The sequence below is a fragment of the Leopardus geoffroyi genome, chromosome D4, assembly GCF_018350155.1.
Source record: "Leopardus geoffroyi isolate Oge1 chromosome D4, O.geoffroyi_Oge1_pat1.0, whole genome shotgun sequence".
Classification (NCBI taxonomy): Eukaryota; Metazoa; Chordata; class Mammalia; order Carnivora; family Felidae; genus Leopardus; species Leopardus geoffroyi.
The window spans coordinates 40,849,397-40,874,169 of record NC_059342.1 but is presented as its reverse complement, the minus strand read 5'-3'; the positions used below and the strand labels follow the sequence as shown (position 1 = coordinate 40,874,169).

Genomic DNA, 24,773 nt, shown 5'->3' with positions numbered 1-24,773 from the left:
CAGATAAAAAGCATCTATGAAAAACCTACAATTGGCATACTTATTGGTGAAAGACTGAAAGCTTCCCTTAAGACTGGGAGCAAAACAAAGATGTCCACTTCTATTGGAGGTTCTAGGCAGTACAATCATGCAGAAAGAAAACAAACAAACAAAGAGAATATATATTAGAAGGGAAGAAGTAAACCTGTCTTTTTTTTTAAGTAAGCTCTATGCCCCTATGTGGGGCTTGAACTCACAACTCTGAGATCAAGAGTTACATGCTCTATTAATTGAGCCAGCCAGGCACCCCAGAAGTAAAACTATCTTTATTTATTTATTTATTTATTTATTTATTTATTTATTTATTTATTTATTTTGAGACAGAGAGAGACAGAGCATGAACAGGGGAGGGACAGAGAGAGAGGGAGACTCAGAATCGGAAGCAGGCTCCAGGCTCTGAGCCATCAGCCCAGAGCCCAACGCGGGGCTCGAACTCACGGACCGTGAGATCGTGACCTGAGCTGAAGTCAGACGCTTAACTGACTGAGCCACCCAGGCGCCTCTGTAAAACTATCTTTAATTGCAAAGGACATGATCCTTTAAGAATATCCTAAGAAATTCATTAAGAAACAAAAACACTGGAATTAAAAAGATTTTAGCAATGTCACAGAATGTAAGATCAATATACAAAAATCAATTACATTTCCATATATTAACAATGAACAATTCAAAAATTAAATTAAAAAAAATAACTCAATGTATAATAGCATCAAAAAAAAGATTTAGGATTAAATTTAACAAAAGCAGTGTAAGCTTTCCATAGTGAAAATACAAATTATTATTTAAAGAAATTAAAGATTTAAATAAATGAAAGACAATGCACATTCACATTCATGCACTGGAAGAGTCAGTACCATTAAGGTGGCAATCATCTCCAAATTGATCTACAGATTCATCATAATCCCTATCACAATCCCAGAAGGCTTTTTTGGTAAAAAATTGACAAGCTCATCTTAAAATTTACAGGGAAAAGCAAAGGACTCAGAATAACTGAAACAATCTTTAAAAAGAACAAATGGTAGAGCTTTTACTGCCTAATTTCAAAACTTACTACAAAGCTACAGTAATCAAACAAATAGCATGGAATTAAATTAAGAAAAGACATGTAGATCAATGTACCATAATTGAGACTAGAAACAAATTTATATTTGGCCCATTAATTTTCAATAAAGGTGTCAAGGCAATTCAATAGGGAAAAAACAGTCTTATCAACAAATAGTTCTGAAACAACTGGCTATCCACACATGCAAAAAGATTAATTTAGACGCTTACCTCACACCATACATAAAAGATAACTTAAAATGGAGCACAGACCTAAATGTAAAAACTGAAATTATGTAACTTTTAGAAGAAAACATAGGAGAAAAATCTTCATGACCTTAAGTTAGGCAAAGATTTCATAAATACACAGATATGAAACCTAAAGCATAGTCCATAAAGGAAAAGAATTGGAGGGGTGCCTGGCTGGCTCATTTAGTAGAGCATGTGACACTATCTCAGGGTTGTGAGTTTAAGCCCCATGTTGGGCATGGAGAATACTTAAAAAAAAAAGAACTGGACTTCAAAAAAATTTAAAACATTTGCACTTCAAAGAGACATTATTAAGAAAATGAAGTCAATGGGGTTGAGTGTTCAATTCTTAATTTTGGCTCAGGTCAGGATCTCACAGTCAGTCGGTCAGTAAGTCAGTCAGTCATGGGATCAAGCCCAGGGGTCAGGCTGCATGCTGGGTGAGGAGTCTGCTTGGGATTTCTTTCTCTCTCTCTACCCCTCCCCTGCCCGCATGTGGACACACACACTTGGGTTCTCGAAAGAAGAAAGAAAGAAAAGAAAAGAAAAGAAAAGAAAAGAAAAGAAAAGAAAAGAAAAGAAAAGAAAAGAAAAGAAAAGAAAGGGAGAGAGAAAGAGAGAGAGGAAGGAAGGAAGGAAGGAAGGAAGGAAGGAAGGAAGAAAGAAAGGGAGAGAGAAAGAGAGAGAGAAAGGAAGGAAGGAAGGAAGGAAGGAAGGAAGGAAGGAAGGAAGGAAGAAGGAAGGAAGGAAGGAAGGAAGGAAGGAAGGAAGGAAGGAAGAAAGAAAGAAAGAAAAGGAAGGAAGGAAGGAAGGAAGGAAGGAAGGAAGGAAGGAAGGAAGGAAGAAAGAAAGAAAGAAAGAAAGAAAGAAAGAAAGAAAGAAAGAAAGAAAGAAAATGAAGCCAAGGCAACAAATGGGAGAAAATATGTGTAAATTATATATTTGATAAAAGATTTGTATCCAGAATATATAAAAAACTCCTAAAGCTCAGTAACAAAAAGACAACCAATTTAAAAATGAGCAAAAGGGGCGCCTGGGTTGCTCAGTCGGTTGGGCATCCGACTTCAGCTCAGGTCATGATCTCACGGTCCGTTGAGTTTGAGCCCCGCATCGGGCTCTGTGCTGACAGCTCAGAGCCTGGAGCCCGTTTCAGATTCTGTGTCTCCCTTTCTCTGCTCCTCCCCTGTTCATGCTCTGTCTCTCTCTGTCTCAAAAATAAATGTTAAAAAAAAAAAAAAAAAAAATTAAAAAAAATTTAAAAAATAAAAAAAAAAATGAGCAAAAGATCTGAATAGGCTTTTCACCAATGAAGATATATAAATGGCAAAAAAAAAAAAAAGCACATACAAAGATGCTCAACATATTACTCATTAGGAAAATATAAATTAAAATCATAACATGCCACTTCACATTCACTGTAATGGCTATAATCAAAAAGTCAATCAAAAAAATTCAATCACTTATATTGTACAACTGAAACTAATATAGCACATCAAGTTAATTAGCCACACTGGAATTAAAATAAATTTTTTAAAAAGATCAGAAAATAAGTATAAGCAAGAATGTGGAGAAACTAAAACCCTCATATACTGCTGGTAGAAATGTAAAATGGTTCAGCCATTTTAGAATACAATCTAGCAGTTTCTTTTATGTTTTTTTTTTACATGTATTGATTTTTGAGAGAGAGAGACAGAGCTTGAGTAGGGGAGGGGCAGAGAGAGAGAGGGAGACACAGAACTCAAAGCAGGCTCCAAGCTCCACACTGTCTGCACAGAGCCTGACGCAGGGATTGAACTCACAAACTGCAAGATCATGACCTGAGCCAAAGTTGGACGCTTAACTGACTGAGCCACCCAGGCACCCCTAGCAGTTTCTTAAAAATATTAACATAGGGACGCCTGGGTGGCTCAATCGGTTAAAGGTCTGCCAGACTCTTGGTTTCGGCTCAGGTCATGATCTCACAGTTTTGTGAATTCAAGCCCCACATCAGGCTCTGTGCTGGCAGCGACGAGCTTGCTTGGGATTCTCTCTTTCCCTCCCTCTCTGCCCCTTCCTCTACTCTTACTCTCTCAAGTAAACAAACTTAAAAAAAAAATTTAACATAAACTTACTGTACAATGAAGTGATGCTGGTCCTAAGAATCTACACAAGAGAAATCACCTCCACCCAAAGACTTGTACACAAATGTTCATAACAGTATTTTTCATAATAACCAAAAAGTGGAAACAACCTGCATGTCCATCAGCTGGTGAGTGGGTAACCAAAATGTGCTACATCCATACAACAGAATAGTATTCAGCAATAAAAAAGAAACGAAATACTGATTCCTGTTAACAATAAGATAAACCTGAAGAATATGCCTAGCGAAAGAAGCCAGACACAAAAGACCACATATTGTGTGATTCCATTTATATGAATTGTTCAGAAAAGGAAAATCTATAGAAATAAAAAGTAAATTAGTGGTATATAGCAAAGTTTAACTTCATTTAGCCAGATTCTAGAACTCTAAAGAATGATTTAGTCATTAAAAATCATGGCAGATAAATATTTATGTGGTAAAATGTTCCCTCCAAAAGTGAAAAGGCTTTCAGCAAAATAAAAAGTTTATATTTTAGGGGCGCCTGGGTGGCTCAGTCGGTTAAGCGTCCGACTTCAGCCCGGGTCACGATCTCGCGGTCCGTGAGTTCGAGCCCCGCGTCGGGCTCTGGGCTGATGGCTCAGAGCCTGGAGCCTGTTTCCGATTCTGTGTCTCCCTCTCTCTCTGCCCCTCTCCCGTTCATGCTCTGTCTCTCTCTGTCTCAAAAATAAATAAACGTTAAAAAAAATTAAAAAAAAAAAAAGTTTATATTTTATTCCCTACCTTTCTCCAGAAAGGACTTAAGGTAGCTTCTAAAGATAGGTGGAAAATGTTTCTATAGCAAATCCTATTTATAGTTGAAGTACATGTTAGTCATGGTCTTTGCCCCACCCACACATCCTGGCTGAAAAGGCAGTCTAGATCAGTTCTTCTCAAACTAAACATGCGCCAGCACTATTCCCCTCAACCCCATACATGATGCTCTTGTAAAATGTAAAATATGTTTTAATTTTTTAGAGAGAGTAAGAGAGAGAGCATGAGCAGGGGAGAGGGGCAGAGGGAGAGAGAGAGTAAGGATCTGAAGCAGGTTCCACACTCAGCATGGAGCGCAATGCAGGGCTCAATCCCGCACGCGACCCTGGGATCATGACCTGAGCTGAAATCATGAGTCAGAGTCTCAACGGACTGAGCCACCAAGGTGCTCCTAAAATATATATAAAATGAGTTACTAAATACGAAATTTTAAAAACAGATAAAATACAACCCCAAGTGTTTTATTACCAGATTCCACGAACAGAAAATTACTCTGTTACGTGATTATAAAAGTTTCTAAACACTTTCAATTTCTGTACTTGTTCCTTTGTAAACCACCCTTTGGGTTGCACTCCCCAAAGTGACTCAGTTTTATACGACAGACTTAGAGTTTTATATTTTTCACATTAGAGGTGAATCAACCAAAAGTAGGCACCTCCCCCAAAGGCTGATATCCGGGTGCAAAAGAGACCAGCAACAGCAATTCTTGGAATACAAACTGCAAGTAAAAGCAGTTGGGATGGGAGCTAAAACCAAAGGAATGCCTGACCATAAGTCGTGAACTACCACCGGGGCAAAAAGGAAGAACCAGAGCCACCGAGACTAGGGCTGACCAAAGGAAGGACCACAGAGAAATGTGAAGGCGCAGAAATATGAGGACAAAAGATTTAGAGAAGTAGAAACGAATAAGCAATTCTCTAAGGACAGGAGAAAGCACACACACTCTGACTCTCACGGATGAGTTAACCAAGGAAAACAGACTGTTCTGGTGCCTGTGAAGCATCTTGCCTGCTCCTCCAGGCGCACAAAGCCTCGCCCCCCCTGCGAGGGTCCATTCTCGCACACCGTGTGTGTCCATTCTCGCACACTGCGAGAATCCTTACAGTCAGCAGCCCCAACCACTTCTCCCTGCTGCTTACGACCCAAAAGCTCTCCTCAACAAAAGGAAGAGACTGGAGGCTTACCTTTGGGTATCAACAGGGGCATCACTCAAAGTGTTTAAACTCATGGTAAGTCTTCCAACTTTCAAAATAGCCCACTGTTTCTCAATGATATACTTCGTTATTGATGATTAAAACCGTCTCAGATGTCTGTGGCTTACAGGTTAGATGGGCTGAAGTCTGTTAACATAGTAAACAATATAACAGTGGTTATATATGTGAGTCTTGAGACTAGGGGTGATTTTCATGTTTTTCTTCAACTTACTTGTATTTTTAAAATTATTCCATAACACACATTTAAATACTCATATTTTTAAAAGCTATTACGTTTAAGATAGATTAGAAGCAAAAATGGCAAAATGTTAAAAAAATATTCCTTCTTATAACAAGTTTCTATTATATTAATTTCTCTAATAAAAGGAAAAAATTATCTCAATAAAATAGTGACCAATGGGACGCCTGGGTGGCTCAGTCAGTTAAGCATCCAACATCAGCTCAGGTCATGATCTCACAGTTCATGAGTTTGAGCCCCGAGTAGGGCTCTGTGCTAACAGCTCAGAGCCTGCAGCCTGCTGTGGATTCTGTCTTCCTCTCTCTACCCCTACCCCTCTCTCTCTCTCTCTCTCTCTCTCTCTCTCCCCCTCAAAAATAAACATTAAAAAAATTTTTTTTTAAATAGTGACCAATTACTCTTGAACTAGAAAAGGAATGTAGAACCTATTTCTGGGGAACAGAATTCAGTTTGAAAGAAAGTGAAGTCCAGGGACATTTTTAAGTCCCTAAAGCCTTTTTCATAAATGAGATTTTTTTAAGCTTATTTATTTACTTTGAGAGAGAGCATGCACACAAGTTGGGGGGCAGAGGGAGAAGGAGAGAATTCCAGACAGGCTCCACACTGTCAATGCAGAGCCTGATTCGGGGCTCGAACTCAGGAGTCATGAGATCATGAACTGAACTGAAGTCAGATGCTTAACCGACTGAGCCTCCCAGGCGCTGGGCATAAGTGAGATACTTTTAATGCAATGCTACAATCAAAGAGACCAAAGTACTCCCAACAAATGATCTCATGGTAATTTTTAAAGTCCTTCTCTTAAGGGACCAAGGAAGAATAAAGAGAGTAGTTGTCACTTACACTGACCTCTCTGGAACCCCCTTCTATGAGAGATAATCCAAATTATACAAAGCCCACTATTTAAAGTAAGTTGCTTTACTATATTTATAGTATGAAGGAATCTCTGGAGAAATATTTTAAACAGAGATAACAATAAGCCCAAACAGATACAAATAATCAAGATCCCAGAAGTGTCCCTTGGTATCCCTAGAAGAAGTGCAACATCCCAGAAAGACCATAGCTTTGGACTTGGAGAGATGTGACTTAGGATGCCTTTAAATATCTTTATGAGTGTTGCCGTGGGCAAGTGGCTTACCGTGTGAGCCTGTTTCCTCAACCTTAAGAAGGGAATAATTACATCAATCTCATATATTTGAGATAGAAATAATACATCCAGCATATATACAGTTCTCAGTCACTGTACATTTCTGTTACTGAGCACAAACCCTACTCTCTATTACCCTCTTTTACTGAACACAAACTTTGAGAATGGGACAAACTTCAGGCAAGCTTTTCTGACTTCATGGAATGCCGTTTTGTGTTGTTTTTGTGCGTTAAAAGTTATGGTGGCTTGTTTCTGAGATTTCCTGGCCCTGTTTCCTCCCGCAGTTTGGTCTAGGCCATTGCTTTGCTTTGCCAATCAAGATGGAGACAGAACCTCGATGCTGAGAACCTAGTAATGATTCCTACAGACAAACACCTAGGGATATTTAAAAACAATCAGTGGTTTAGCTGATACTACAATAGTATGACCCAAGACAAAGATGGAATTTTTACCAACATGGAGGGAAGAATTCTATTTCCCCATGGACCCTAAAGACTAAGTTTAGGAACAGTGGCAGACAAACAAATACCACTGTCAGTTTATTGATCACCTAATACAGTGCCAAACCCTGTACCTGTGCTTCATACGCAGAACCCTGGCCCCTATGACACTGCAATGCAAAGATTATCTTACCTGAGGTTTATATCCTCACTTCAACTGAGGAAACTCATCTGATTCAAAAAGGCTAAACGACTTGCGTAAGGCCAGTCACCAACTAAATGGTGGATACTAAGGACTCAATCAAGTTCTTCTGATACTGAGTCCCCAAATCTTTTCACCTTACCACCGTGCCCCCAAAGGTCAGACTTCAGAGAAACTGTCCTCACAATTCACAATGGAAGTTAAAGAGTTAAACCCTAGAAAGAACAAACTCTTCTATACTTAACAGTAATGTCCAAGGCTAAAAATCAGATATATAAAATGTTTCTATTTTTGTGAAAAAGATGAAACACACACACACACACACACACACACACACACACACACACGTATACATATGTGTCACAAAATGCACAAACAGAACCCCTAACTCACAGGAAAAGGATAGGGCTTTAATAATGTCCGTTGTGTTGTGTTTTGATTTTATATTGGGCAAAGAAGTATGGGAAGAGGTAGTTTACCAAATTTAATAAAGTTGTTCCAAGAAAGCTAAATTAAAAGGAATTAAGTAGGGGCACCTGGCTGGCTCAGTTGGTAGGACATGCGACTCCTGAACCCACTGAGTTCAAGCCCAATGTTGGGTGTAGAGTTTACTGACAAATAAAGTCTTTAAAAAAAATTAAGTAAGTAATGATATGTGTCACAACATGGGTAAACCTTGAAAACAGTATGCTAAGTGAAAGAAACCAGACACAAAAGGCCACATATTGTGATTCCATGCATATAAAATGTATGGAATGGGCAAATACATAGAAACAAAAAGTAGATTTGTAGTTGCCAGAGGACAGGGAGAAGGGGAATTGGGTCTGAATGTTAATAGGTATGAGGTTTCTTCTGGGGAGTGTTCTGGGTTTCTTTTTGGGACTGATGGAAGTGTTCTGGAATTAGATAGTGGTGATTGTTGTAGAACATGGTGAATATGCTAAAAACCAATGAATTGTATACTTTAAAACAGTGAATTCTGAGATGTAAGTTATACCCCAATTTTTTAAATTCATCATCAAAAGAAAAAAATCCTATCTAAAGTCTCCTTTAGGGGCGTCTGGGTAGCTCAGTCGGTTAAGCATCCGACTTTGGCTCAGGTCATGGTCTCACGGTTTGTGGTTTGAGCCCCACATCGGACTCTGTATTGAAAGCTCAGAGCCTGGAGCCAACTTAGGATTCTGTGTCTCCCTCTCTCTGCCCCTCCCCCACCTCAAAAATAAAAATAAACTTTAAAAGTAATAACGATAATTAGGGGTGCCTGGGTGGCTCAGTTGGTTGAGTGTCTGACTCTTGATTTTGGCTCAGGTCCTGATCTCATGGTTCGTGGGATCGAGCCCTACATTGGGCTTTGTGCTGACAGTGTGGGACCTGCTTGGGATTCTCTCTCTCTCCCTCTCTCTCTGCCTCTCCCCTGCACACGTGCATGCTCTCTCCTCAAAATAAATAAACTTTAAAAAAAAAAAAAAGGAAAAGAAGATAACGAATGATGAGGCAAGTAGCTAGATACAGTAATGAAAATGTCAATGAAATAGGGAGTTAGGTCGAAGAATTACAGGTTCCTCACATAATGCGTTCCAAGCTTTACTTGAAACTTTCTATGAGATGCCACAAATTAAAATAAACACTTTAGCTAATCTGTACGAGTAATTACAAATTTCTTATGACATGCAATCAACATCAGCCTTCCTCCAATATGTATCTAACTCTGTAAATAATGCTTTCCTTTTGAAAACACTCAATACACCATTATCTATAAACAAATTATGATACCTCAAAGCCACTCCTACTATCATCACAACAACTGTAACAAAGATCCCCTCTCCAGACAGAGTGCTAAAAACTTTTTATAGATTATCTGATTTCTGTCTATACCAATCCCGAGGGGGAGATATTGTTAACGTCCCCCCTTTCTATCTAAGGAAACTAGGGCTTAAAAATATTCAATCACTTGTCCAAAGTCAAATCTCTAGTATGCGACAGAGTCTGGATTCAAGCCCATATTGGCTGACTCCATAGGTCTGCTATGTGCCTTGCCACTGGCCTTCAAGACATGGTTCATGCCCAGCCAGAGAACATGTGAGGCGTTGCTGGTCAGGGAAGCACTTCTACTCACTACTGCAGATTTTTCAAACACATCTCATTCTTCCCTGCACCCCTACCCATCCAAACTAACTACAAGTCAGGGGCTTCCTAATGAAGGAGGACTCAGATCTCCAGTGGATTTTCAATCCAAATGCACTACCACAGGCTTGGGCCCAAACCAGGCTATCCTGTAGCAGTGATCGATAAAGGCAAAGTTTAATTCAGCTTTTTATGTTAATGTATTAATAGATTAATCTTCTGTTGGTAGTGGAGTTGGACTATTCTCACCATTCCTACTAAAATAGATGAGGGAGGGCGCCTGGGTGGCGCAATCGGTTAAGCGTCCGACTTCAGCCAGGTCACGATCTCGCGGTCCGTGAGTTCGAGCCCCGCGTCGGGCTCTGGGCTGATGGCTCAGAGCCTGGAGCCTGTTTCCGATTCTGTGTCTCCCTCTCTCTCTGCCCCTCCCCCGTTCATGCTCTGTCTCTCTCTGTCCCAAAAATAAATAAACGTTGAAAAAAAATTTAAAAAAAAAATAAAATAAAATAGATGAGGGATATTATGTATATCCTTCGTCAATAACAAGTTATTTAGAAATAGGTAATGGGGCAATTGAGACCAAGGGATCAATGATCTAGACATCCTAAGAGTAAATACCAGCCAGAAACACAATTCTACTTTAGATTTCAGAGCCACTGCTGGTACAAAGTTTTCCTACCTCACAGTCGAGTCCTTCAGTGGATCATCCAGAATGTATTCATCTCTTAGTGTGTCTGTACAGATCCAGGGGGAAAAGGGAGGAGGGGGGAATGAAAAGATAAAAGCCACTATTATTGAGCACTTACTATGTGCCAGTTACTGCACTAACCATACCCTGATGTCACTGAATCCTCCCGACAGTCTATGAGATGATTATTGCCCATTTCACAGATAAGGAGCACTAAGGCTTGGAGAGGCTGAGTAACTTGCATAAAGATATTCAATGGGAGGGTTAGAATTCAAATTCACCTCTGGCTGACTCCTAAGCCCACCCTTTTTCATAACACAATGCTGACTTCAATAATAACATCTGTGTTGGGAAATTCTATCTGCAGATTTCTATATTTCACCTTTAAAAGGATGTCTGGTTCTTTCATCAAAACAAACCATGACAAGGGGGCTGAGACAATCAAAGAATTTTAGAATTAAATAGGACTTTAAAGACCAAGTCTATCCTCCTAATCTCACAGATAAGGAATCTAATGTCTAGTAAGCTTAGGTGATTGGCCTTAGGTTACTAGGCTAATAAAACTCTATACCAGGACTAATACACAAAGCTCCAGATTAAAACTACTCCCTTCTTTCCTCTTAGCAGGTTGCACTGCCTTTGTTTCTTCTTCATTTCATGAGAAACCACTGTAATTTCTGCTCTACCATCGTTTTGTTGTTGTTAGGCACTAACTCTTCAATAAAACAGGTGACAAAATGGGGGTGACAAATGGGAGGATCTTCTCTCCAAAATTATGTGAACTATACAAAACATCGATGTGCTTTGTATTCGAAAGAGGTGAGCACCAACTGAAATTGGTGAGTAAACTTACACAGAATCATGAGAGATCTACTTAAAATGAAAAAATATTTATTTGCCTAGGATAATTATCACGATGAAATAAAGAACAGTCAAAAGGAGGCTCTACTTCTGTAGAAAATGTACAGCCCTGGAAAAACAGCCAAATTTTCTACATCTGTTAGAGTCCTGAAAGTAAGCAGTGAAGCTACAGATAACAGCCTAACACAATTCATTCTTTCATTTATCAAACATTTATACAGTGTCTAATGTGTGGCTGGCATTTTTTTTTTTTTTTTTTTTTTTTAAGGATGAAAAAGACGTGGTCCTTGTCCTCCAAGATCTTACTGATTATCGGAGGGGAATAGCTCGGTAGTCAGGAGTTGTAAACCTTAGAAGCAAGGGCATGCCCTCTGGGTCCCTATTCAGTCCTCTGGGTACCTCTGCAGTGGTCTCAGATTAAGATTCTCCAAGGGGATCTTTCCCCCAAATATGCGGAGAGGCCCAGCCCAGGGAGCTGGAGGCGTGTCCCCACAAACGACAGCAACAGTACCAGGACAACCACAAACTAACTCGGGGTTCCCCATAACTCTCACTGCAGCCACCCATACCGTTCCTCTCAACACCTCCCCGACCAAGTCGTTCGCCTCGAAGCCCCCACACCCCGTGGTTACCTCAGGGGGCTCCCGTGGTCCAGACAAGACACCCAAGACCCCAGGGGCAGCTCCAAATCTCAATGGTAGAAAGAGGTCTAGGCCGATCGCGGGGGTCAGAGCAAAAACTGTTGGAACCCGACGGACTCTAGGACCCGGGAGGGGGAACGAATAGAGAAGGGGGACAGGAGTGGACAAGCCCTAGGGAGACGGTGTTTACAACGGCCACTTCCGGAGACTGGGCTTCCCTCGCAGACCTTCGCAGACTTTCGCAGGCCTCCCGGCCCCGCCCCAGCCAACCTCTCTCCTCCCGCCTCCCGCGGCCCGAAGCTCCAGCATAAGCACTCGGAGAAAGCCGAGCTCGGGTTGGAAGAGCTAAGCCCGCGAAGCTGCGCGGCCGCGCTGGAAGGCGAGCAGGCGCATGCGCCGTTGCTGAGAAGCGGCGCGCCCGTGCCCGCGCGCATTCCCGCGCCGCGCCGTCCCTCCCGCCACGAGAACGGCCTGGCCCACGCTCCAATGTGCTGTTCTCAGCGTGAGGTCCCCAGGACCTCAGAATCCCAGTCTCAGAATCCCAGACCCGACAGACAATGCATTTTTCTAAGCCTTAAACCCTTTCCGCGTTTACTAAAAAAAAAAAAAAAATCTTAGGCTGGATCCCCGATTGTGCATTAAACTGCGGATCCTAAAGCCAATGGAGCCCTTCGGGGTCTGTGGATTGGTGCCAAAGCCTGGCGGAAATTCTCGGGACTCCGCTTCTGCGCAAGTGGCTGGTTTCCCGCTGTTTAGCCTGCTCTCTGCCTGCCAGACGCTTCTTGTTCCCTCCCCCCATCCCCATTGTAGCCCAGCTTGGGGTGGTAAACAGGGCCGGGAAAATACGGGTCAGCGCGCTGATACTGTTGCAGCGCCTTTCATTATAAATATTACGTAACGAGGTACCTTGCAAAAAAAGTCCTTAGAGCCTTAACGTGCTCCCATCTCTTTCCAGTCTTCCTCCAAGCCCCCTAGTGCACGCGCACACACACACGCGCCTTCCTCCAGTTGATAATTTATACTTTGGTTTCTTCCGGTCGCTGCTTCACAATCTGCTGCCGCCCCAGGAGGATTGGAAAACCAAACCCTCTTTTGTTCCTTGGCATTTGAAAACCTGTTCCCCAAAGAACAATGCAATTTGGCGGGGATTTTGATTGAGGATTTTGTCTTCACCACCTCCACCTCCTCCGCACAAAAAGGCGTTTGATACAAAATGAACCTTTAATGCTAAAATTGTGCCATGTTAATTGTAATCAACCTGAAACCAGGGGTAGGGGCCGGCTTTTCCGTGTCTCCTTGGGAAAAGCCAACGGTCATAAATGCAAATATAAATTGAGGTTAAAACATCCTTGATTCCTGTAACACTGAAACTTCAATTGGTTTGAGTTTTCACTTACATTAAAAAAGGAAGCCCGTCCCCCTTCCTATTAATTTTGCCAGAAAGAGGATAATTACTTCAAAGGAAAGAGTTTATGGAAAGGAAAAACGAGCCCGCTCTAACGTTTAGAAATGCAGTGGAAAATTACAACAGACTAATGAGATTAGGGCTTGTTTGGCTTCACAAGTTTCAAATATTTATAAGACTTATTTATGTTTTTTAAAAAATCACAAAATTGGGGCTCCTGCGAGGTTCAGTGGGTCGAGGGGCGACTTCAGCTCAGGTCTTGATCTCCCAATTCTTGGGGTAGAGCCCCACCTCCAGCTCTGTGCTGCCAGCTCAGAGCCTGGATCCTGCTTTGGATTCTGTGTCTCCCTCTCTCTGCCCCTCCGCCACTCACACTGTGTCTCTCTCAAAAATACAAAAAAATAAAACATTAAAAAAAGTTTTTTTAATCACAAAATTGAATATTGTATGGCAAGGATAAATGGCAAAGGTATTACTGCACTTTTTCAAGCCAAGAATGAAGCCTTGCAATCTTTATTTATTTGTTCATTCAGTATTTATTGAATACAGACTATATACCTAGCTTGGAGCTAGGTGATAGAAATACAGGATATTTAACATAAGTACAATGGGAATCAGAACAGGCAAATGTTAATAAACAACCACGAGTACCCCCAAAGGCTTTAAAGAGTACAGTTAGCTTACTCTGGGAAGATGGTTATAGATTCATCAAGCTGAGAAGGAACTGGAAGACATGGAAGCTACACAGGCCAGCACAGGAAACAGCAGGAGTATTTATTTGGAAAACTGGAAGAAGTTCTGTGTGAAGTCTTCAGAGTGGGAGAAGAGGGCGGAGTAAGATAACAGGCTGGAGAAGTAAGCCAACCCCAGATCACAAGGACCTTCTAGGTCATACACTAGTCCCCCTTATCCATGGTTTCTCTTTCCAGGACTTCCATTACCTGAGGTCAAACAAGGTCAGAAAGCAGATCATCCTCATTCACACATATTCAGAAGATCAGTAGCAGCCTAAGTCTATGTCATAATGCCTGCATCATTCACCTTGCTTCTCTCATCACATTTTTTTAATCATCAAAAGAGTAGGGTACAATAAATATTTTTTCCGAGAGACAGAGACCATATTCACATAACTTTTATTACAATGTATTATTATAATTTTTCTTTTATTATTATTGTTGCTAATCTCTTACTATGTCTAATTTTTAATTTAACCTTTTCATAGGTGTGTATGCATAAGAAAAAAAAACATCTGAGAATGCAAGCTGGTGCAGCCACTCTGGAAAACAGTATGGAGGTTCCTCAAAAAAACAAAAATAGACTACCCTACAACCCAGCAATTGCACTACTAGGCATTTATCCAAGGGATACAGGTGTGCTGTTTCAAAGGGACACATGCCCCACCCCATGTTCATAGCAGCACTACCAACAATAGCCAAAGTCTGGAAAGAGCCCAAATGTCCATCGATGGATGAATGGATAAAGAAGAGGTGGTATATATATACAAAGGAGTACTACTCAGCAATCGAAAAGAATGAAATCTTGCTATTTGCAATTACATGGATGGAACTGGAGGGTATTATGCTAAGTGAAATTAGTCAGAGAAAGACAAAAATCATATGGCTTCACTCATATGAGGACTTTAAGAGACAAAAGAGATGAACATAAGGGAAAGGAAACAAAAGTAATATAAAAACAGGGAGGGGGACAAAACAGAAGAGACTCACAAATATGGAGAACAAACTGAGGGTTACTGGAGAGGTTGTGGGAGGGGGAATGGGCTACATGAGTGAGGGGCACGAAGGAATCTACTCCTGAAATCACTGTTGCACTATATGCTAACTAATTTGGATGTAAATTTTAAAAAATAAAATTAAAAAAAAAACATAGAGTATCTAGGATTCAGTACTATCTCCAGTCTCAGGCATCCATTGGGAGTCTTGGAACATATCCCCCACAGACAAGGGAGGACTACTACTATACTTACTTTATCAAGCAATGAAGCTAACAAAAGGTGTTAAGCAGAAAAGTTATAATAATTACACAATCAGACTGTTTTAAAATATTTGGACGTTTCCTATGTTTTTCTAATAGTTACAAGGTTAATTCTCTGCTGTTTCTGTTTGCCTAAGGTTACTTACAAAAAGCTGTACATAAGGATGTTCTCAAATTCACTCCCCTTTTAGCCTTAAAACTCCCAATAATCACCTTGTTCTTTTTACTTTCAAGGTAGTATTCAATTCATCCCCAGCACCCCACCAAAACAGCTTCCAAAGTCAATAATGACCTCATTGCTAAATCCCAGACCCCTTGAATTCACTGACACTTTGATCCTCCTCTGATTTTTCCCCAGCATAGGTAAGACTCTTGGTTTCTCCGACTCTCTGACCTTTTTATTGCTTGCTGCTCAGAGAACTGTTATCTCCTTCTTGCCCCTCAAGGTGATAGTTTCTTAGTTTCTGCCCTCAACTTTCACGTATCACCACATAAGTGTCCTCGGTGATGTCATCCATCCCTGTGTCCATGTGACATATAATGTCATAAACTCAGCTGTGGTTGTGATTTCGTTTTGTTTTGAGAGAAAGAGAGAGAGAGTACGTGAGAGTATGAGCAGGGAAAGGGCAGAGGGCGAGGGAGACTGAGAGTCTTAAGCAGGCTCCATGTTCAGAGTGGAGCCTGACTCAGGGCCTCCATCTTGTGACCATGACATCGTGACCTGAGCCAAAATCAAGAGTTGGATGCTCAAATGACTGAGCCACCCAGGCACCCCTATGGTTGTGAATTTTTAACTCTCATCTGAATAATATCTGGAAATATTGAATTCAACATATCTAAACACAATCTTTCTTAAATTCCTCATGGAGCGCCCCCCCCCAAAACCGCTCCTCTACCTATTTATAAAACTAATCTCTGGGATGTCTGCGTGATTCAGTTGGTTGAGCATTCAACTTGGGCTCAGGTCATGATCTCACTCTGAGTTCAAGCCCCACATCAGGCTCTGAGCTGACAACTCAGAGCCTGGGGCCTGCTTCAGATTCTGTGTCTCTGTCTCTCTCTGTCCCTCCCTTGCTTACATTCTGTCTGTCTGTCTGTCTGTCTCTCTCTCTCTCTCTCTCAAAACTAGATAAATGTTTAAAAAAATTTTTTTAACTTACCTCTTAGACACCCCAATGAAAAAAACTCAGGGGGCACTGAGGTGGCTCAGTCAGTTAAGCCTCCAACTCTTGATTTCAGCTCAGATCATGATCTCACGGTTCATGGGATTGAGTGCCCCATCAAGCTCCACACTAACAGTGCTGAGCTTGCTTGGTATTCTCTCTCTCCCTCTCTCTCACTTGCTCTCTCAAAATAAATAAATAAACTTAAAAAAGAAAAAGAAAAAAACTCAAAGAATCTTTCTTCTTTCTCAAGCTCCCAATTCCTACATCTAAGAATCACTAAATCCTACTTCCTTTAACTCTCCTGTCTTGTTTCTATACCTACTACTAAACATCTTTATGTATTCGTTTCTTTACTGCTTCATATTCAGGCACTTGCGATCAGAACCTGTTCTGTGGCCCTAATGTAAGTCACTCTCCCCACCTTTCTGTGCAAATTCTCAACATTTTTATAAGTTGACAACTCAACACCTAGGGCATTTTTAAGCTGGTAAATATGAGAAGAAGATCAAAAACTTTAAAAAAAAAAAATCAAAAGCAGGCCTAAGGCCACATGTGTACCTTTCTGACACTAGGGGAGTGTTATGAGCTGATTTTATGCATGTGAGCCCCAGGGTTTTTTAAGCACCAGATGAACCGCATCCTTTTGACCCTTCAATAACCTCCCTCAGAAGGTTCAAACACCAGGTGCTTGATTATTATGCTGCTTTGGTATCAATTCTCAGAACTACAAGACCTCGCCATAATTGTTTCTCTCAGTGGCTCTGGTCCTTTGTTCCTTCAGTCCCCATTCTGTGTGCTACAACAGAAATGGCCCTTCTAAAGCATTGTCAACCTTAAAAATTAAACAACAGAGGTTATCAAGCAGCAAATGAGTTTATTCAGAAACAGCAGAAGAACTGCAACTTGGAACATGCCAACTATGGTGAACCATAGGCAAGTCCAGAGAACAAAAGGAAGAGAGCATCCTTTTATAGAGGAAAGGAAAAAATTGGGAGGACTTGTTTTGAACAAAAGTTCATTGGTGGAAAATAAGAGTTATATATATAATTATCACATTGTAACTCAGATTATGTTACCCTATCAATCAATTCTTTTTTTTTAAAAATTTTTTTTTTTCAACGTTTATTTATTTTTGGGACAGAGAGAGACAGAGCATGAACAGGGGAGGGGCAGAGAGAGAGGGAGACACAGAATCGGAAACAGGCTCCAGGCTCTGAGCCATCAGCCCAGAGCCCGACGCGGGGCTCGAACTCACGGACCGCGAGATCGTGACCTGGCTGAAGTCGGCCGCTCAACCGACTGCGCCACCCAGGCGCCCCTCAATCAATTCTTTTAATGGCTCCTCAGTCCTTACTGCATAAAACCCAAACTTAACTCTTCCCCCTCCCTCATCAATCAAGGGCCCCTAGTCTTGTCCCTACCTGCCTTTCCAGCCTTGCTTTCTCCTTTTAAACAATAAATCCTCCCTTTCATTCACATAGCAATGGAAAACACAAAACATTGGGGGAATAAATGTAGTAGGACATAGACAAGGACTTATAGTAAAAGTTTTTAAAAAATTTTAAACTACATTTTTTTAATTTTTTAAGTTATTTTGAGTGGGGAGGGGCAGAGAGAGAGAGAGAGAGAGAGAGAATTCCAAGCAGACTCCACACTGTCAGCACATAGCCTGATGCAGAGCTCGATCCCATGAACTGTAAGATCATGACTTGAGGCAAGATCGAGAGCCAGTTGCTTAATCGACTGAGCCACCCAGGCACCCCTAAAAGTTTTAAGAATGATTGTATGGTCAATTAATCTTCAACAAATGATGTAGGACTACGCAATGGGAAAAAGTCTCTTCAACAAATAGTCCCAGGAAAGCTGGACAGCTGCATGCAAAAGAATGAAATTGGACCATGTTCTTATGCCATACATAAAAATAAACTCAAAAGGGATTAAGGACTAAATGTGAGACCTAAAACCACAAAAATTCTAGATGAAATCACAGTAATTTCTCTGACATCAGCTGTAGCAACATTTTTCTAGATACGTTTCCTGAAGCAAGGGAAACAAACAAAAAAATAAACTATTGGGATTATATCAAAATAAAAAACTTCTGCACAGCAAAGGAAATAAGCAACTAAAAGACAAACCTACGGAATGGGAGAAAATATTTGCAAACGGCACATTCGAGAAAGGGTTAGTATCCAAAATATATAAAGAATGTATACAACTCAACACCAAAAAAATAATCCAACTAAAAAAATGAGCAAAAGATTTGAACAGACATTTCTCCAGAGACATACAGATGGCCAACAGACACATGAAAAGATGCTCAACATTACTAATCATCAGGGAAATGTGAATCTAAATCACACCTGTCAGAATGACTAAAATCAAAAACACAAGAAACAGCAAGTGTTGGCAAGGATGTGGAGAAAAAGGAAACTTCATGCCCTGTATGTAGAAATGCAAACTGGTGTAGCCACTGTGGAAAACAGTATGGAGCTTACTCAAAAAACTAAAAATAGAACTATCATATTACCAGTAATTAGACTACTGGTATTTATCCAAAGCATACAAAAATGCAAACTCGAAAAGATATATGTTTATTGCAGCACTATTTACAATAGCCAAATTATGGAAGCATCCCAGATGTTCACAGAATGGATAAAGATGGTGTGGTATATATACAATGGAATATTATTCGTCCAGAAAAAGAAAGAATGAAATCTTACCATTTGCAAAAACATGGATGGGTCTAGAAAGTATAATGCTAAGCGAAAGAAGTCAGAGAAAGACAAATACTGTATGATTTCATTCATACGTAGAATTTAAGAAACAAAATAAATGAGCAAAGAAAAAAAAAGAAACAAACTAGAAAGAAGACTCTAAACCATAGAGAACAAACTGATGGTTACCAGACAGGAGGTGGGTGGAGGGATGGGTGAAATAGGTGGGGGGTGATTAAGAAAGAGCACACTTGGGGCGCCTGGGTGGCGCAGTCGGTTAAGCGTTCGACTTCAGCCAGGTCACGATCTCGCGGTCCGCGAGTTCGAGCCCCATATCAGGCTCTGGGCTGATGGCTCAGAGCCTGGAGCCTGTTTCCGAGATTCTGTGTCTCCCTTTCTCTCTGCCCCTCCCCCGTTCATGCTCTGTCTCTCTCTGTCCCACAAATGAATAAACGTTGAAAAAAAAAAAAAGACCGAGGCTGCTTGGTATTAAAAAAAAAAAAAAAGAAAGAAAGAGCACACTTCCACAACGAGCACTGAGTTACATATAGAATTGTTGAATCACTGTATTGTAAACCTGAAACTAATATAACACTGTATGTTAACTATACTGGAATTAAAAATTTTTTAAGTTTTAAGATATATAGGTTAATATAAAAGATTTGAATTCCAACACATTTTTTATTAAATATATGTGTCAAGCACTATGCTAAGTGGTTTCACATTTATCCTCTTTTTTTTCAAAAATGCAAATACCTTTATCATTTGCCCCAATAATACATTGTCACTTAAGAAATTGAGGTGGGGCACCTGGCTGGATCAGTTGGTGGAGTATCTGATCAAGAGATCATGGGTCATGAGTTTAAGCCCCACGTTGGGTGTAGAGATTACTTAAAAAAAAAAAAAAAAAAAAAAAAAAGATGGGGCGCCTGAGTAGTTCAGTTAGTTAAGCATCCGACTTTAGCTCAGGTCATGATCTTGCCGTTCACAAGCCCAAGCCCCACATCGGGCTCTGTGCTAACTCAGAGCCTGGAGCCTGCTTCAGATTCTGTGTCTCCCTCTCTCTCTGCCCCTCCCCAGCTTGCACTCTGTCTCTGTGTCTCTCAAATATAAATAAAGGCAAAATAAAAATAATAATAATAATAATAATAATAATAATAATAATAATAAAGAAAGAAAGAAAAAGTGATAACATTGTGAGAGAATGCTTCCCTCTGCCCTTGGCAGCACTACATTTTTTTTTTAATGCTTATTTATTTTTGAGAGAGAGAGAGACAGAATGTGAGTCAGGGAGGAGCAGAGAGAGAGAGAGACACAGAACCTAAGGCAGGCTCCAGGCCCTGAGTTATCAGCTCAGAGCCCAATGCGGGGCTCGAACTCACAAACCATGAGACCGTGACCTGAGAGGAAGTCAGACACTTAACCGACTGAGCCACCAGGCACCCCAGCACTAGATATTTTTGCAGTATTGAAACTTTTCCAATCTGATAGGCCAAACGTGAGGCATCATTGTTCTAAAGTTCTTTTAATTTGCATTTCTCTGATCATTAATGAAGTTCGGTAACATCTAGAAATGCCATTTTAATCTTACATTCCAGGAAGCATGAAACCACTGTTACACCACCATTGTCCAACAGAAATTAGAGCGGAGAATTTGCCAAGCGTAAGAATTCAATTCATCACTTTACAAAGAAGAACTTCGACTTCAGGGAAGTCCTCAAGGAAGATAGTGGAGTAGGAAGAACTACGCTCACCTCTCCCATGAACGTAACTACGTAACACTCAAATCAGTATAAACAACTCATAAAATGACCTGAGGACCGGCAGAATAAACTCCACAAGTAAACGTAGAGAAGAGACTACATCCAGGAGGAGAGGAAGGGCAGAGATGTGATGGAGAGCTAAATGGACTCATGAGCTACTCATGGGCAGGATCGCAGAGGCAGAGAAGAGAGAGAAATAGACCCTCACACAGGAGAGCCCACAAGGGGAAGATGAATCCCCATAGCATTTGGCATAACCTTACAAAGAATTTTTTTTTTACCTTACAAAGAATTATTATAAAGCGATAGCCAAGTCTTTATAGGTGAGGTGGCATCCTATAAGAAATATGTTGATAAGTATTGAGCCTTTTTATTATTATTATTCTCAACCGATCTAAGAAGCACAGCTGGAAAGCAGAAATGTTGAAGGGCGTTAGTGAGGGCAATGATGGAAGAAAGGAACTAAAATTGGTATGCAAAACAATGTAAAGTAATTACTTCACCATGAATAGTGGTCTTCTTGCAAATTATATGTAATAGGAAAGTGTTTCTCTTCTACTTGCAAATATAGGCAAGCATTCTTTATCCTTAAATGATATGAATGTACATATCTCTAATCTAATAGTTACTCACACGATAGACTTCCAGAGAAGTAAAGAGAGTATGTGCATTTATCTTGGGTGGGAAGATCTGAAAGAGGTCCAGATTTGTTAACAACCTGCATGTATGCGACTGCCGGACAGAATTTCATCTCCCAAAGCTCACCTTACATTTCTCTGTTGAGGCTCTGAGCTATTGTCCTAGATGAAATAACTCAAATCTAAAGAACCATACTTCCGGGGAGGAGAATGTCTCCCACAGTGAGACCAGTCTCTGTGGTTAGAAGTTAGACTTTCCGAAAAGGAAAAAGGAGGCACTATGCAGACAAGAGGTGGATGTGAGGAATAAAGAGACAATTTAGAAACCAAGTGAGTCCATATTGGACCCCCAAGAAGTGTATAACTTACTGAGCATCTTTGTCCCCAAACTCATGAAACCTCACATTTAATGTATAGGTTTTTATTTAAAGTAAGCTTTAGGGGTGCCTGGGTGGCTCAGTTGTTTAAGCATCCAACTTTTGATTTCGGCTCAGGTCATGATCTTGAGGTTTGTGACTTCAAACCACCCATCAGGCTCTGCGCTGATAGTGTGGAACCTGCTTGGGACTCTTTCTCTATCCCTCGCTCCCTGCCTGCCCCACTCACACACGCTGTTTCTCAAAATAAATAAATAAACTTAAAAAAAATAAAGTAAGCTTGGGGCGCCTGGGTGGCTCACTCAGTTAAGCGTCTGACTTCAGCTCAGGTCATGATATCCCAGTTCCTGGGATCAAGCCCCATGTCGGGCTCTGTGCTGACAGCTCAGGGCCTTGAACCTGCTTCAGATTCTGTATCTCCCTCTCTCTCTGCCCCTCCTCCACTCGTGCTTGCTCTCTCTCTCTCTCTCTCTCAAAAAATAAACATTAAAAAAATATATAAAAAATAAATAATATAAAGTAAGCTCTATGCCCAATGTGGGGCTTGAACTCATGACCTGGAGATCTGGAGTTGCATGCTCTACCAAATGAGCGCACCCTGCCAAGTGCCCCTAATGTATAATTTTAACTGTCATGACTCCATTGGAGAAATTAACAACTCTGTAGTTGGAGTTGTTGATGAAGTAAGAACCAGTTCATGAAGGAAAGCTAGGCCTGCCCCTTATTACCCTCTGCTAGCTCTCTAAAGAAGCCGTTGTGGAGAGGTCAGCACTGATGAAGGAGGAATGTGCAGTTAATGAATTCCAGGTTGTGAGCACCCAAAGGAACACAGAAGCGTTGTGGGGGCTTACACAGAAGCAGTGGTCGGCTCAGAAGCAACCATGAGATAAATCCCTTCCCTTTTAAAAAATATACTTGAGAGGGGCGCCTGGGTGGCGCAGTCGGTTAAGCGTCTGACTTCAGCCAGGTCACGATCTCGCGGTCCGTGAGTTCGAGCCCCGCGTCGGGCTCTGGGCTGATGGCTCAGAGCCTGGAGCCTGTTTCCGATTCTGTGTCTCCCTCTCTCTCTGCCCCTCCCCCGTTCATGCTCTGTCTCTCTCTGTCCCAAAAATAAATAAACGTTGAAAAAAAAATTTTAAAAATATATATTTATACTTGAGAAAATGTCTCTTAAAGTGGAGTAAAAGTTTGGAAGATACCTATCTATACATATACATATACATACAGATGGATAAATATGTACGTACATCTCTATATGTATATATTCTGAATTTTCTACTCTGTTCAATGGATCTATGTTCCAATATGACACTGTTTTAAGTATTGTAACTTTGTAGTACATTTTTGAACTGCTAGATCATCTCCTCACTTTCCAAAATTTTCTTTGTTATTCTATGCACTTATTAATTTAGATTTGTTAAAAATATTTATTGAACACTTGCTAGATATTGCAGGTTCTGGGGATATAAAAGCAAGCAATATACCCAAAACTCTCTGCTCTCATGGAGCTTACATTTTAGTGAGGGGACACAGGTGAAAAGTGAAACCAACATAATCCCTGCCCACGTGTCACACCCTCATGACACCAAGCATGCTTTCTTGCTTATATATTAAATAAGACTTACACCAAGCAAAAGTAATTCACCTATTTGTCCAGAAAATACCTATTCCTAGAAGATAATGCTGTGAACTAAACAGTTTATTTATCAGGACTAACAGCTTTCTTATAATTTGCCTCAAGACATTCCTCCACACTGTGCCCAACAATCCAGCCACACTAAGTTCCTTGCTAGCAAAACCCACCTTTAAAAATCTTTCTAGAGGGGCGCCTGGGTGGCTCAGTCGGTTGAGCGTCCGACTTCAGCTCAGGTCACGATCTCGCGGTCCGTGAGTTCAAGCCCCGCGTCAGGCTCTGGGCTGATGGCTCAGAGCCTGGAGCCTGCTTCCGATTCTGTGTCTCCCTCTCTCTCTGCCCCTCCCCCGTTCATGCTCTGTCTCTCTGTCTCAAAAATAAATAAATGTTAAAAAAATTAAAAAAAAAATCTTTCTAGAAAAGATTCTTCCTTAATTTCTTCACTGTAAGGCACTACAGAGGTGAGTTTAGGCAATAGCTTTGATCCTTAAATAAGAAAAACTAGACACTAAGAACTTTTGGCATGAGTTCAAAAATCTTTTGGGGCGCCTGGGTGGCTCAGTCGGTTGGGCGGCCGACTTCGGCTCAGGTCACGATCTCGCGGTCCGTGAGTTCGAGCCCCGCGTCGGGCTCTGGGCTGACAGCTCGGAGCCTGGAGCCTGTTTCAGATTCTGTGTCTCCTTCTCTCTCTGACCCTCCCCCATTCATGCTCTGTCTCTCTCTGTCCCAAAAATAAATAAACTTAAAAAAAAAATTTAAAAAAAAAAAAAAATCTTTTTAAAAATGCTTTAGGGGCGCCTGGGTGGCTCAGTGGGTTGAGTGGTTGAGTATGTGGCCTCAGCTCAAGTCATGACCTCGCGGTTGATGAGTTCAAGCCCCACATGCGACTTGCTGCTATAGGCACAGAATCTGCTTCAGATCCTCTGTCTCCCTCTCTCTGCCCCTCTCCTGCTAATGCTCTCTCTCTCTCTCTCTCTCTCTCAAAAATAAGTAAACATTAAAAAATAAAATAAAACATAAATAAATAAATAAAGTAATAAGACACAAATTTGAAGGTTTAGGTATTCTTTACTGTAAATTATTATATGGGTGGAAAACAAAAAGTAAAATTAGAATCTGCATTTTTTTCTGTAAAACAGCCTATTCTGGCTCGGATAAACAAGAGTTATTTTTCATTCCTAAAATATTCAGTTAATTCTCTAGATTTTTGGCATGCTTCTGAATCATTTTGATAAGAAGTTTAAAAAAAAAAAGTTAAGTTCCTAATAACATTATTACCTATTGTTGTGTGTTTCCTATTTATTGTGTGTACAA

General features: G+C 40.8%; 1 protein-coding gene across 11 annotated transcripts in view; it reads right to left on the bottom strand.

Moving 5' to 3' along the window:
- CCDC171 (coiled-coil domain containing 171) overlaps nucleotides 1-12,795 on the bottom strand; it is a 312,701-nt gene extending 299,906 nt beyond the window's left edge. For 4 of the 11 annotated variants that reach the window (XM_045470281.1, XM_045470289.1, XM_045470290.1 and 1 more), the window contains exons 1-3: nucleotides 11,763-12,064; nucleotides 10,261-10,315; nucleotides 5,404-5,559 (exon numbers count right to left, since the gene is read on the bottom strand). In XM_045470281.1, coding sequence (XP_045326237.1) covers nucleotides 5,404-5,447 — 44 coding nt within the window. In that variant the 5' untranslated portion in view covers nucleotides 5,448-5,559; nucleotides 10,261-10,315; nucleotides 11,763-12,064. Of the gene's footprint in view, nucleotides 1-5,403; nucleotides 5,560-10,260; nucleotides 10,316-11,762; nucleotides 12,065-12,086; nucleotides 12,177-12,677 lie in introns of those variants that run through there. The other 7 variants (XM_045470282.1, XM_045470288.1, XM_045470291.1 and 4 more) reach the window with 6 other exon arrangements.
- Between the last annotated feature and the right edge of the window lie 11,978 nt (nucleotides 12,796-24,773).